The following is a 14,173-nucleotide window of genomic DNA, read 5'->3' as shown; positions in this document are numbered from 1 at the left end:
TCCAAATCAGCACATAGTACTTGTGCTAAAAACAATCACAAGAAAAATCTTCCTGGGCTTTCATTTTGATGAAACCAACTGTATCACTACAGTTTAAACAGCTTTATACCTCACATTTCTTCTAAGTGCATTTCTACAGTGCATTTGAGATCCGTGCATCTGGAACTGCTGCAACTCAATTTGGAGGCATGAGATAACACATATGCCTCACTCCTAAACAATAGTCTCAGAGATATTATTAATAACAAAATATGTTGAAATAGTGCGCAAAACAAAACAAACAAGATTTTCTTTATGTCTCAGCAAAAAAATGAAGCACTGGTTCATCTGGCCCCATTTTAATTATCTCTGGCTTTCACAGTCTTCGTTAAAAGAATTGGCTGATCTCTTTCTCCAAACAATGAAGCAAGCATGCAATGCAGAGACTACAGAGCAGCAGCAGGCAGCACACATAAACTGGTCCACACAAACATTCTTGGCAGTGGAGGAGAAAACATAAAAAGCAAGTTGCTTCAGTCCCCACTAAATTGCTACTGAGACACAAGTAAAGATGTGTCATATGAACTTGCCCATGCCTTTAAATATACACCTGCATTTAAGCAGGCATTTATTTGCAACAGCAGTATTTAATACTTTGAACAGGAGATGAACTTGTTTGTTAGTACTGGATGACATCTCAGGACATTTTTCATAACTTTTGCTTAAATCTTCTCAATGTTTCAAAGGATATATATATACACTAATGAGAGTGAACCCACCCTCTTTTCTGAAAGTGAAAACAGAATGGTAAGAACATCCCTCAAAGTAAAAAATAAACCAAAGGCAGGACATCCTTCCATGCACAGTTGTGTTCAAACACAACAACAATTTAATATAGCAAATGCAGGAGACATTGCAAAGGACTAGACTATGTGGGAAGTAAGACTGGATGGGTCACAATAACTGTGCTTTATTAGACTTGGGCTTCCAAGATAGAAACACAAAGCTTTCCTTCTGGAATGGAAATCATGAAAGCAGGAAACCTGAACTTTCTCTTGAGCCCAACGGATCTCAGCATTGTCTTATTTTAGCTTCTTACCACCAAACAGACACAGCCCGCACAGTTTTATTTTAAAGTCTTCATAACAACAGGTTTTTAAGGCTCTGAATTTATTACAGCTGATGTGGTTCTATGTAAGGAAGTCCCAAGGTTGTGAAAAAAGCCCCTTCACTCATAAGGTGGTAATACCAAGTAGGATCTAGCAGTGTTTTCACCACATAAAGATGCAAGAAACTAAACAGCTTATAGAAGAAAAAATAATTCTGACTCATTCACATATGCAAGATTTCTTTGAAGCTTGCTTATAATTTCTGTCTCTTAAAGAAGCAATGCCAGAAATTGAGCTGTCTGTTCAACCACAAAACCAGACACTGCGCAAGCAGCTGTTTCCCAAGCCACTGAGCACTGACATACAGGGGGAACCTCTCCAGTCCTGCTGTGAACAATTCTGTGTCGAGCCTTAACAGTGACAGGTAATTTAACCTGGCTTTAAAGGATATTATGTGCAAGCTGCTAGGACGCAAACTCCGAGTCTCCCTCATGTGGTCCTCAGAAGGAGCCCAGGCTCTGACCCCGGCTTGTTGCCCTTGCTCCAGGGCCTAGAAATGAATCACCATCAGCCACAGACACTGTGATGGCAACTGTCACTGAGAGGCCTCGACATCTTTTGTGTAGTCATGCACCATGGGCTCCATTTCACCATCAGATACACACATCTAAGTCCCACTGCTGTTCAGTGAGAGTCTTTCAGGCATGTACTTAAGGTTAAAAAGAGCACCACATACAAGCCAGCTCTCACAGCACTTTCATTTTTCCTTCCAAATATCAATTCAGTGGGTTCATCATGTTTTACAATTGATTCTTGGATGACTCCTGAACTGAGACATTTTCACTTCTGGTACAGCTACACAGCTGCTACTTTTTAAACAGGAATCGCAGATGAATGTTGAAGCACGGGCTCTGGCACCACGCCTCACCCTCAGCTGTAGGTCTAGGAAATTTGCTATTTAAGCACAATGGTTTTGCTGAAACTAACCTAGTCATCTTAAAATCTTTTAAAAACATTATAAAATTTGCTCCAATAGACTAACAGAAGTTTTTGAGAGGGATATGGAGGAAACACATAACGCACTGGAAACAATTTACAAATACTAGTACCAACCAAAACAAAAGTAAATCTTCCATGGACATTTTTCTGTCTTAATGAAGTATATGTCTGAGCTAAGTAAATATTGCAGATCAGTTCCTGAACAACTGAAGGAAAAAATTATGCTTTGCCATCAATCCACTCTTTGAGCTATTTTAAGATAAGCTTCCCAAATGTGACTTCCAAAGCTTCTCATGCTGAAAAACCAGCTGGAGAGAATTAGCATGGCTATGATCTATCTCACACCAGAAGCTCTGAAGACAAGCTATTGTAACCTGAAAAGCCAGGCCAGCACTGAAGAAGAAAACACAGAGCAGTACTTTCCAGCTAGGGACGATGACCAAACACTACTGTAGCATCAGGTGAGTAGACCAGCAATGGAAGTCATTCAAATTCTCTCTGAGGAGATAGCAGCAAATGTCCTTCTTTCCTAAGCATCCTGCTTTTGTTAACCTGATAAAATGGGAGTTTCTAAATATATTTTTTGGTTTTCCTTGGGGCCCTGTCAAAAAGCTGGAGACCTTCACAGATTACAGTAGCACACTGTGACAAAGGGGCAGACCCACCCTTTTGCAACAGTTTTTTCATGTTACGGAATATTTGGGCTGGTTTTGGTTTTTGTTTTTTTAAATAAACAGAGCTGCCAGACCTAATAATTGCAAAATTTCTGCATTCTCACACCATGCTGAAATTAGACTATAATTTTTTTAAAAATACTTTATCACTTCAAAAAGTAAAGAAATGTGGCAATTTTCTATGATAATTTTTTCAACATATCATTGAAAAATTCCTAATTTTGTCCAAATCATTTCAGACAAGACAAGTTACATAAAAATTTGTAATGACCACTCAGGAGAAATCTTGGGAACAATCTTATAAGAAGCAAGACAAAGGGGTAAGGAAAGAGCAGGCCATTAAGCAGTTTGCTGATTTTCTGGGGAGTCACAATAAAACAGACGGCCAGACTTCACAGTGCTGCACTCTGCCTATGCCATCAGAAGCACATTGACTCATACAAGAGCTCAAAGGGTGCAGAGTAAGGCGGTCAGCAAGGAAAATGAGTAGCTTGTGACAAACACACACAGGCTCTCTGACAGATCCCCGGGCTTCAACCACCCACTATGGACGTGAGCCTACAAAGTGCTGTGTTGGATTCCAGGTTTTCACTGCAGTGTCAGAAAGGGGAAACTGGATGGATGGCGGAGAGGGCACTCCTGTAACGCCCCATTTTAGCTTAATTTTGCTCATCTGTTCTTTCTCCATGTGCCTCCACAGGCTTAAACAGGCCCCTTTGCCAGGACTCCATGCATATTCTCCAAAATCAACAGGAACGCATCCATTGCATTGGGCTAGAACCTCCTACCACTAGGCCTACAGTATGAGAGAGCATTATTTTTTTAAGAGAATTGGAATATTGCTTAGGAAACTACAAGATTAAATCACGAGAAGCACAACCATAGCATTTTTGTGCTGATTTAAATTACGAATAGAAAGTACGAGCAGTTAAGAGGAAACAAGATATGTTCTATACAAGAGCCAAGATTTTTTTTTTCCTGACATGTGCCAAACAAGGAGAAGAAACAGAAGAATCTGGCACCATTAAAAACAGTTTGTGGAGAAAGGGACTGAATATCTACAGCCAAGATCCATGTGGTTTGTAAAGAGGAAACTTTTGTTTTATGGGACTCTCAGTCAGCCAAAATTCACCCAGACGGCATGCAAATGGATATTAGCCTAAAATCCTACATGCTTCTTGTAAGAGGATCAGTAAAAGATGGGGAAAGAAAAAGAACACTACTGAAGTTTGAAATCAGAATTCAAAATCTGCCTCATGGTTGAAAAAGTTAGTTTACCAGACAGCTATAATGTCATACATATATGGTAAATGTCTTGGAAAGAAAAGGCAGCAAGTTAAAGCACAAAACTAGAAGTCAGGAAAATGTGTTCCAAGTCTGGCTCCAATACCAAGGAGATCTATAAAACTTGGATAAAAGAGAAAAAGACTGCCAACTTAACAGTGAGATTTTCCTTAACTTCATACAGTGTATTAACATTGCACGTATGCTGTTTCCTTTAGCTTCTGTATTTCCCCCACTCTCTGGCATTACAATGCACTAAGTTAAATAAGTGACTAGATGGAGTGCTAAGAACAGTTATATTACTTTATCAAAACAAGCCCTGCCCAACTTCATAATCAAAACACTTGACTGGAAAAAAAAAAAAACAAAAACCCACACCAGAAAAAAAAAAAACAAAAAACAAAAAAAACACACAAAAACCCCAAAAACAAACAAACAAACAAACAACAATTTTATATGGGACCACAATTCTCATAACTGAGGAAAACCCTAAAGCGGCTGGCACAATCCAACAACTTAGCTGACTATTGCAAAAATGCAATACCTAAAATTGTATTTCAGCATACAGGAGAAAGGGATGGACAAGCAACAGTTCCTCAGCATATGCTGAGCAGTTATACCATGCAAGAATTCTTTTCAGCATCTCTGACAACGCTCTGAGTGCCCAGTGAAGCATTTGTCTGTGTTATCTGTAAATCAAGAGACCACAATGACCTCCAATTTACAGTAGGGAAACTGAGGAGGAGTGCACAAGCAAAACTGCAAGCTTGGGACTTAGCAAAGTCCCTGCATCCCAGTGACTCCTTCCTGAGGGAGCTGAGACCCAGGTAGCTTTGTGAGTTGAGACTCCAGGAAATCCTGCAGTCACCTGATGATGCAGCTCTCCAGTTACATCACCAGTTATTAAACACATCGGGGTGCAAATTTCACCATGACGCTTAGAGGAGAAGTAGTTCATAGCTCATGTCAGGGGACACTAGGATTAGGATTGGCCCCTTTTTGTCTTCCTTCAAACCAGCCTTTATTTGTAACATTTCAGCTAAGATTTGCCAACCAGCTTGCTTTCTTCCTCTATATATAGTGGCAAGCATGAATTAAATTTTTGAAGCACTATGTATTCACGTGGGTTGTCCTCATTCATACCTTTGGAACTATCAGCTTGGAAGAGGAGCAGAAGGGTTAATTGTTCAGAACTTTCTGTAAGCTCTGTGTGTTTGTTTACAGTGCTCTAGATGGACACTCCATGCTTTACATTGCACTGAAATAATAAAAAGAGCTGAAAGCGATTTCTGTTAATTCTCACCCTTTAATTTTATTTGCTCCAAAGAATAAAGAACAGAAGAAAGCAAAATCAGTAATTCCAAGGGGAAAAAAAAATTATAGGCCCTTTACACAGAAATATGAGGAGGAAAAAACCCCATGAAAGTACAAACTATTGTACTTTAGTCAGAAACCAGAAGCTAGCAGTTCTTATTGCCACTAAAAATATCTCCACCTCTCACACATGTACATTTTCCAGGATGGCATCTACTGACGGGTTCTGGATGCTGATCAAGGCCAGACCAGGTATAAACTATAAAGCTGAACAACCCCCAACAAAGTAGGTCAAGAAAACTGGGAGGGAAGGGAAACTGTTGCTAGGTGGCAGTGTACCTTAAGCAAAGAATTCTGTAAATCAGAGATCACTGGGAAGGTTCATTATCTTCTAAAAGATGTCTCATCTTTAGTGTCATCTTCAAAGTACTGGTAGGAAGGGGAACTCAAAATCTGCATGACACAGATGCTACAAATCAGAAGGATGAGAAACAGCACCAAAAAAAATAAAGAAAAAGAAAAACCTGTATTGAAACACACTACTGTGCAAGAACCATGATATAATGGCTCTCCAGTTCTATTAGAGCCATCAGAAAAACCAACAGCTTGTGAATGGAGACTTTTACACCTTGAGAAGGTTACAGTTTTGCTGACTTCATTTTATTCTACCTTCACTTAAGCTCTGACCAGTAGAAGCAAGCAAAGAAATAAGCTTCCACCACATCTTGGCACAGCAATGAATAGTTGACAGAAAACCCAAGCGTGATGGTGAGAAAGAAAGGTTTCCTAAGGCTACTTAAGAAACAGAACTGTTACTTTTCTGCCTTAAACAGTTTCAGTCTTCAGTCCTTTTCCGAGTGGAGTAAGAGCGGACAATGACAGTAAACAAAAGGAGGTCATGAAAACATGTGCACTCCCTAGAGGTCCAACCAAAAGAATGGAGAAAAAGACCTCTGCAGAAGGCCAAGGTAAGGAGGAAGAGGCCAGATTTTTCTGGTATCCTTCTATCTGTCCTTCCTGATGTTCCCTCCAACTGAAAACTACCTTAACATATTGCCTAAATTAGCAGAAGTGGTAAAAAAGACAGGCTGATGACATCTTGTGAACTACAATTCGCTTGGTAAGAGAGCTGTTAGCAAGCTCACAGCTTGTCACAGAGAAGGATAAGATGTTCTTGAAGGCAAAGACAAAATCTATATTCTTTTCAACAATATCTGTCTGGGTTCAAGAGAGCAATTTTGGGGAAAAGTATCTTAGACTCATGTAATTGTATAGATCATAGGTATTTTAAAATATAGAATAAAAGGGAAAATGAAAGACAAGTTTGCTTCAACAAGGCTTTAAATCCATAACTTGGGTCATAGCAAAATCCCTTCTGAGAAATGTATCATGCAATTCTTCTTATGTTGACTTCAATCTACAATTACACTGTATAAGTCTGGAGGTTTTTTAAAACCATGGTCTGATGCATTAGAAACTGGTCAGAAACAATACATTAGAAGGTACACATCCCATCTAATGCAGCACAGAAATTCCTATACTGCTGTCAAGTAAAACCACAATATGTGCCACATATCGTAGCGTTCCTCAAAAGCAATCCTGACCATCAAGACCGTTCCTAATAATTAAAATACCAACCCTACAAACCTACAGAATCATGGAATGGTTTGGGTTAGAAAGGACCTTAAGGATCATCTAGTTCCAAATCCCTGCCATGAGGTGATTTAAAGCCCCATCCATCTGGGCCTGGAACACTTCCAGGGATGGGGCAGCCACAACTTCTCTGGGAAACCTCTTCCAGTGTCTCATCACCCTCACCATAAAGAATTTCTTCCTATCATGTAATGTAAATCTACCTTTTTTCATTTTAAAGTAATAGGATTGCAGAGGGAATAACTTTTATAAACCCTGTCATTGATGCAGCTCACATCAGAGGTGTGTTAACTTTCCAAGCAACTATGAACCTCTGATGAGGAACCTTTTTCCAGGTTTGGTCTGTATTTTCTTTATCTAAAAAACTTTGCAATGCAAACCTCAGGAGAAGAATTCAATTTCAACAGATAAATAGGGACACAACAATTCTTGTTCCACTTCTCTCCACTGTCGTCTTCCCCTAAGGCAGTGGTTTTAATCTGTGGTTAGCCTAAACCCCTTCTTCCTATTAATTTGCAGCATCTGCTCTTCAAGGAGGGAGTCAGAGAATACCCCAGCCTTTTCCACAAATTCTTGGTTACAATCTGTGACTATTTTCAGTCATGGACATGAAATGAACACTAGCAACCAAAAATATGCATCAATTTGAGCAAGAAAAAGTGGAATAGTACTACACCTATGGAAGTTAGCAGGAGACACAGCCCCTGAAGATCTCAAGGGCCCTTCTCTGACTTGGGCAGCATCACCGCTGGAAGACAAATGGGAGTCAGCTTCACCTGACGTCTCACCTCCTGCTCCATGACACTGTGTACAGCTAGTGGAAAAGCAGTTTGAAAACACCAAAAGAAAACCACATGAAGCTGGGACTAAGGTAACACATGAAGGCAAAAGAGAATATAATCTGTACAGTCTCCAGGAAATCATCGACTTTTGCCATAACAGAAATACTTTCATGCAGCAGCAAGATGGAAGTGCTCTCTGGAGAAAAAACATTCCCCAGCAATCAATCTACATAGGCTTTTCTTCACTACCCAGTAAGAGGGAGATCTCTCTTAGCATGCAGAAGGCACCGAGACTCATTTGACATTGAGTTTAACTCAAATTAATTTTTTCTGTGATTACAGAAACTTTTGTTCTACTTCTTTTTCTTCACCATCTGTGATACAAAACCTGGCAAAGACTCCAATTAGTTTCCTTTGTGTTATTACTGCCACAAGCACTCAAATGATAAGCATTTATACAAAAGGAAGTTCCTCTTCCTTTCTACTCTATCTCTGAGAAAACTGGTACTGAATTCACCCTCAAATCTTGTAATGCCAGGTTACGTCAACTGCATTACAGAAAAAGGCAACAGCAGATTAAGTCAAAACAACACCTTTTCTGACAAAATTTTAAGTCAATACAACACCTTTCCTGCTCCAGTAAGGAGCACCTCAGCCTGAGAGGAAAAAGAGGGGAAGCACCTTATACCAAAAAAGGTGAAATCCTGTAACATCTGCTTAAGGAGCATCAGTGATGGATTTAGAAAGTTCTCTTCACCAGGGTATACAAACCCTCACTATGCTCCTCGATGTGTAACTCTCAAGAGCCACGAAGGTGCTTGTGCTTCACCTCAGTCAAGCAGGACAGAGGCATCGCCCAGCAAAACAAACACACGGAACTCTGAAGTGCAAGTTAGTGGTGTTTATTTACTTACTTAAGCTCTTCATTGATATATACACACACTTGCCTACTGCGGTAATCTTGATGGAATCCATGCAGGGCTGTGGTTAAAATGTCAAATTTGATCATTCTGGTAAAGTTTATCTTGGTACCTTAAACACAACGATTCCCTTACACAGGGTTTACACACTGCTACAAGCATACCAACATTAATGCAACATATTAACTTATGTAAGAGCACATGCATGCCTGAAGTACCAACATTTCTTCTAGCACAGGCAAGCTCCACATTGTCTGCTCTTCTGTCCAAATGGCTACAATCCATGACCAGGAACATAGCCTTGACTTTGGCATTTATTTATGGAGTAATTTGCCAACACTCCCCATGTGGAGGACACATGGGGATGGATAAACTGATAAGCAAGGGGAGATCACAGACTTGCACCAAATTTGAGAAGCATGAACTAAGCTCTAACCCCATCTTTTAATCCACTGTACCCTTAGAATGGCTTTTCTTCCCACAGATAGAAATGGCTGTTGAACATTAGCAGGCTGCTGCTAGGCACCTCTACAGACCATCCATAATTTCTTTTCTTTCTTTACGCTAAAAGAAAGAGATTTAATTGCACATTTTACTGGAGCAGGATAGTACCTCAACACCAGCACCTTCTGCTGAGGGCTGTACCACACAGAGGTTGATGGGTTTTACCATTTGTTACTTGCAGTTGCTTGCTCACTAGTGCTTCATACAGGTCTGAGAAACAGCACAGGCTTTTAAGTAGTTAATTAATCAAACAGCAGTTTGGGTTTTGGGACAAGACAGTACACCTTCTTGTGAGGTCTTCTGTACAACATCATACTGCTGTGACACAAACCATTTTGCTGTAGACTCTAAACTGCACTTGAAAAACTCTACAGCCATAAGAGGCATAAAAATAATTCAGAGTGGGTTCTTTGATCCTTTTTCCCCTACCACTCACATCTGGCTGAAAACTTTACAAGCAACAGCTTTGCCTGTTTCCATTTTCAAAAATTCTTTTACAATTGTACTAGAATTTAAACAAATGACAGGCAAAGTTTGTAATATGGCTGAGGCAGTATATCTTCTAGCTTTAAAAAGACACCCTTTGGTTTTCTGTGATGATGTTCTGTAGGGAGCTAGACTGGCAGCAAACTAAACCTCTCGAAAAAATAAATAGTTTTTATGTGTTTAACTCCCAGAATAAGCTCACAGAGGGTCAGTGGAGAAACATGGATGATGATGAGGAGGAGTGACCTCTCAAGCAGCGACTGTCCATTTCATACACTGAGCTGAAGCATGAAGCATCATCGCAGACTACTCTATCAAGCAGTTTATGTTATGGGATGACCCTGCTCAAACATTGGGATGGATGTCTCACTTAAGGAATGCATTGGGCTCTCTAAGTCAAACCACATGTAATAATGGTTTCAAACCAGACACCATGAAAATAACCCTTCTATGTTTTCAGATGCCTTCTGGGATCAAAACACGAATTTTCAATGTTTTTCAATTAATTCTATACATGGTCCCAAAGTCAGGGACATTGGTCTAAAAATTGCCAGACTGCCCTTCTAATATTTTTAGAACCTAGTAGTGCAATTTATTTTTTTGCATTTCCTTGTCTGCATCTTGCAAAATAACTTACAATTACTAGGAAAAGGAGCAGTTTACTATTCAGAATTACATCTATTATTTTCTACACATCTCATTTTATGAATTAAAATAAGCAAACAATCCGGTGAATACTGATCCCTCCCCTTCTTCACTCCTCCTCCGTCAGCCTTTACACACATTTATTCATCAGTTGCAGAAGAGACACTGAAGAGCATCGAGTATTGGCTTCACGTGGCCAGGCATTTCACTTCATCAAGTGAAAAATACCCGGGGAAATGTATATAAAGGAACAGGTATTCAGAAAGTATAGTTCAGACAGAGGTTCTTTTTCCATCAAAAAACCTGCACGTTCTTCTTGAAATGTCCCAGAACACGTGTGTACCTTCTTTGAGTTTATATAGATTGTACACTTGAAATAAACTAAAGGCAACAGCATGAGTAACACTAACAGAAGTCACTAGAACGTCTATGACCCAAGCTACTGGGTACAAGGAGAAGGGCAGCGGGGGCCGGTGTCGCAACCCCGCGGCAGCAGCGGCTGCCGGTACGGCCGGCGCACCCCGGGCTCCGCGGGACAGCTGCCGCGGGCCGCTCTGGGGCTCCGCAGCTCTATGGAGCAGCAGGTCCTCAGCAAACCGCAACGTCGCGTGTGCTCACACACGCCGAGCTGCCCGGGGATGTGCTACGTGCACAGCTGCTTTCGGAGCACGGCATTCCCCGCATCCCCGGGAGGCGACACCACAATCCCACGTGCCAGCGGCCGCCCCCGCCCGAGGTCAGGCGAGAAGCCGCCGCCGCCGCCCCCCGCCGCGCCTCCCCGGCTCCCCCTCGGCCCCGGAGGCGCAGCCGCCGCCCGCGGCCCCCGCGCCAGTCCCGGCCGCAGCGGGGCCCGCCGCCCCCGGGGGCCGCCATCCCGCGGGGGCCGCCGCCCCCGGCCCGGCGGGCGCTGATAGGGCCGGCCTGAGCGGAGGGGCGGGCGGAGAGCGGCGCGGCCCAATGCGCGGCTCGGCGGCGCCGCGCCCGCCCGGCAGCCCCGCTCCCCCGGCCCGGCCGTGCAGGAATGCGGCGGCCGCCCCCCGCCCCGGTACCTTCTCCTCCTGCAGAGCACGCACACGGCCCAGAGCAGCAGGGCGGCGGCGGCGGCCGCCCCGCCGTAGGTGCCGAGCGGCAGCGTGTCGGGGCCCATGCTGGCGGCGCTCGCCTCGGCGGCTGCTGGTGCCTCGCCGCCGCCGCCGCCGCCGGGGAGGAAAGTTTCGCCCGTCCTCCCGCTCCCGGCAGGAGAGGCGCCCGGCCGGCCGTCCCTCCCCGCCCACCCCGAGCCCAGGGGGCTGGGTTTGGCTGCTCGGAGCCGGACTTGGCGAGCGGGCCCGGTGCGACCCGGCCGGCTCCTCCCCGGGGAGCGCCCAGCGCGGGGAGGGTCGCGCCCGCCCGCCCCCGCGGCTTCCCGGCGGCGGAGGAGGGGGAGCCCCAGCCTTCGGCTTGCCGGGAAAAGGCTCCGATCAGGCGGGAAGGTGCCAGGACGGAGACCCGGGAATGGTGGGGGCATCTCAGTGCTCCCCGCCATTCAATCCCTTTCAGCCGTCACGGCACCCTGGGAGGGTCTCGGTGCCCCGCAAACGTGGCCTCGGTGGCGGAGTGGCCGTGGCGTGTCCCCCGTACGAACGGTGCCAGACTCGGACAGATAGCAGCTCTGGCAGCCTTTTGACCTCCGCTTGGTTTTGATACAGACACCCGATGTCATGTATGTGTCCCCTTAGAAAGCAAGGCAACATCCCACAGCTCCATAAAACTTAATCGGCGGTATGATAACAAATAGCGAGGGCTGGTTCTTTACACTGAATGAGAAGAAACTGGGTCCAGTCGTCGTACTGTGCCAGCCTCTCTAGTGTGTTACGGAGAGTACAAGAGAGAAAGGAGGAGGTGAGAGACAAAAAACAGGGGAGATCCCCAGCGGGAGGAGCTGGGATGAGGTGGAGAGGCAAAGAGGTCCAGGGAGTCAATACTTCGTGGCAGAGCAGGGACTAACAAAATACCAAGGCAGCAGCAGTACCTTACCGCTCTACTGCCATTTGGTACAAGGTACACTCAATGTTTCTGTGATGTAAGATACTCTTCAATGCAAATTCACACTGAGAGATGGAGTAAGATTTTTCAGGTTTTGGAATTGTGGTTCGGTTGAATGATGACAGACAAGTTCATCCTCATTTTCAGCCTCATGCAGTATCGTATGTTGTATGTTTCGCAATGCTTGGTGGTTTTTATATATATATTCCTTTCATCTTGGAAACAAACTTTAGAATGCCGGTCTTCTGACTTGTCCTGTTGCAAGTTTTTTCAGAATTGTAGAGTCCCAAATATATCTTAGCAGATAAAAAAGCCAGTTAACAAAACACCTTCCTTAGCAGATTTTATGATTTTTGAGAGCCTGAGGCATATCTGAGGGTTTTAAGTCATCAGAGCTGTGTGTCTTCTTCCTCAGACGTTCCTTTTAGTTGCAGTGAAATATTTAAAAATGCCATTGTGTTAACCAGAAAGATCTAAGTAGTGTGTCCCACATTAAAAGTGACCCAAATCTGAGCAACACTGCTTAAAACCATCAGCTGTCTATCCCTCCTGAGACCAAAAAATCAGACACCCTTGTTGTGCAATATGATGCATGGAGAGAAACCATAAGAGAAACTAATGCTTCACTTGTAGTTCTCTAGAACTTCTTGCAGATAACTGTATTTGAAATCCCCAGCTTGGGAATCCCAAGGGGTTTCTTAGGTACTAGTCCTGTAAATTCATGGAAAAGGACTAATTCAGAACTGAAAAGCATTGCTCTGTAAGACATTATACAGTAAAATATTACTCATTTTACGAGTGACCTCTTCTGTGAAAATTTAGTGTTTCAGTTCAGTTTGGTTAGAAATAACTGTCCACATACAATTAAGTAGCTGTGGCAGCTAGAGTAAGCCCCTCACCCAAAATCAAAACATCAAAACACCATGATAACTGTAGTTCTGCCAAAGGGTGTGAAGAGGGTTACAACAATCTTTTCTAGTTTTCACTTTTCATGTTCGTTGAAAATTACTGTCTTTGGTCAATTGGAGATGAAAGAAAACCCACCCCCGCACCAAAAACCATTTTGAACCATATCACGAACACTTTGAAATACAGAGAACAAACCCTGAAACATCTTGAGTCCTTAGGAATGCTGAGTACTGTTCTGCGTCAACCATTTAAAAAGTCCAAGTGGATGGATTAAATTCTTAACTAGTGAAGGCATCTCAAAGAGCTGCAAGCTAGAACATATTTAAGTTTGATGTCTTATATATAGTATGAATTACGTCAATGCAAATCCAACTGGATGATATTTACACATAACGTACCAGTTAAAATTATAATAGATGTATCCATAGATATCGGCATCTTAGCTAACTGGAGAAAGAGGGTGAGGCTGAACAGTTCCCTTTAATATAGCTCTAGCAGGAAAGAGGAACTTAATTAAATTTTCAGAAGGTGCAAGCCTAGGCTTATAGCGATGTGGTCTTTTGTTAGGAAAATAGTTTATTAAGAATTGGAGGGACTTTCAGTTTCAAGCTGTTGAGATCTTTATAGAGTTCTTGCTGCAGCATGGTCATAAGGGAAGAGAAAGAATGCAAATACTGTTATATTTGGAAATGGATAATGTTCCTCTCCTGCTGGATACAGCTGTGTCCAGTTGTTATCCTTACTGGTGGGGTGTAATTTCTGTTGTTCCATCACGGTAGTAGTGGCTCCTTTACAAATTTCTTCAAGTGTCCTTTGTATGTATTAGAAAACTTCCAGAAACAGCTGCAGGCTTGAGAGAGGTGAAAGCATTTCCAAGTGCTTACAAGTTT

The 14,173-nt window shown here is 43.0% G+C and overlaps 1 protein-coding gene across 1 annotated transcript in view; it reads right to left on the bottom strand.

The window, feature by feature from the left end:
* CYP7B1 (cytochrome P450 family 7 subfamily B member 1) overlaps nucleotides 1-11,525 on the bottom strand; it is a 124,945-nt gene extending 113,420 nt beyond the window's left edge. The window contains exon 1 of the mRNA XM_084216356.1: nucleotides 11,399-11,525. Coding sequence (XP_084072482.1) covers nucleotides 11,399-11,496 — 98 coding nt within the window. The 5' untranslated portion in view covers nucleotides 11,497-11,525. The remainder of the gene's footprint in view (nucleotides 1-11,398) is intronic.
* Nucleotides 11,526-14,173: the final 2,648 nt, after the last annotated feature.

Source organism: Fringilla coelebs (assembly GCF_963513975.1).
Source record: "Fringilla coelebs genome assembly, chromosome: 1".
Classification (NCBI taxonomy): Eukaryota; Metazoa; Chordata; class Aves; order Passeriformes; family Fringillidae; genus Fringilla; species Fringilla coelebs.
The sequence above is the reverse complement of the archived record's forward strand: the minus strand, read 5'-3'. Positions and strand labels throughout refer to the sequence as shown.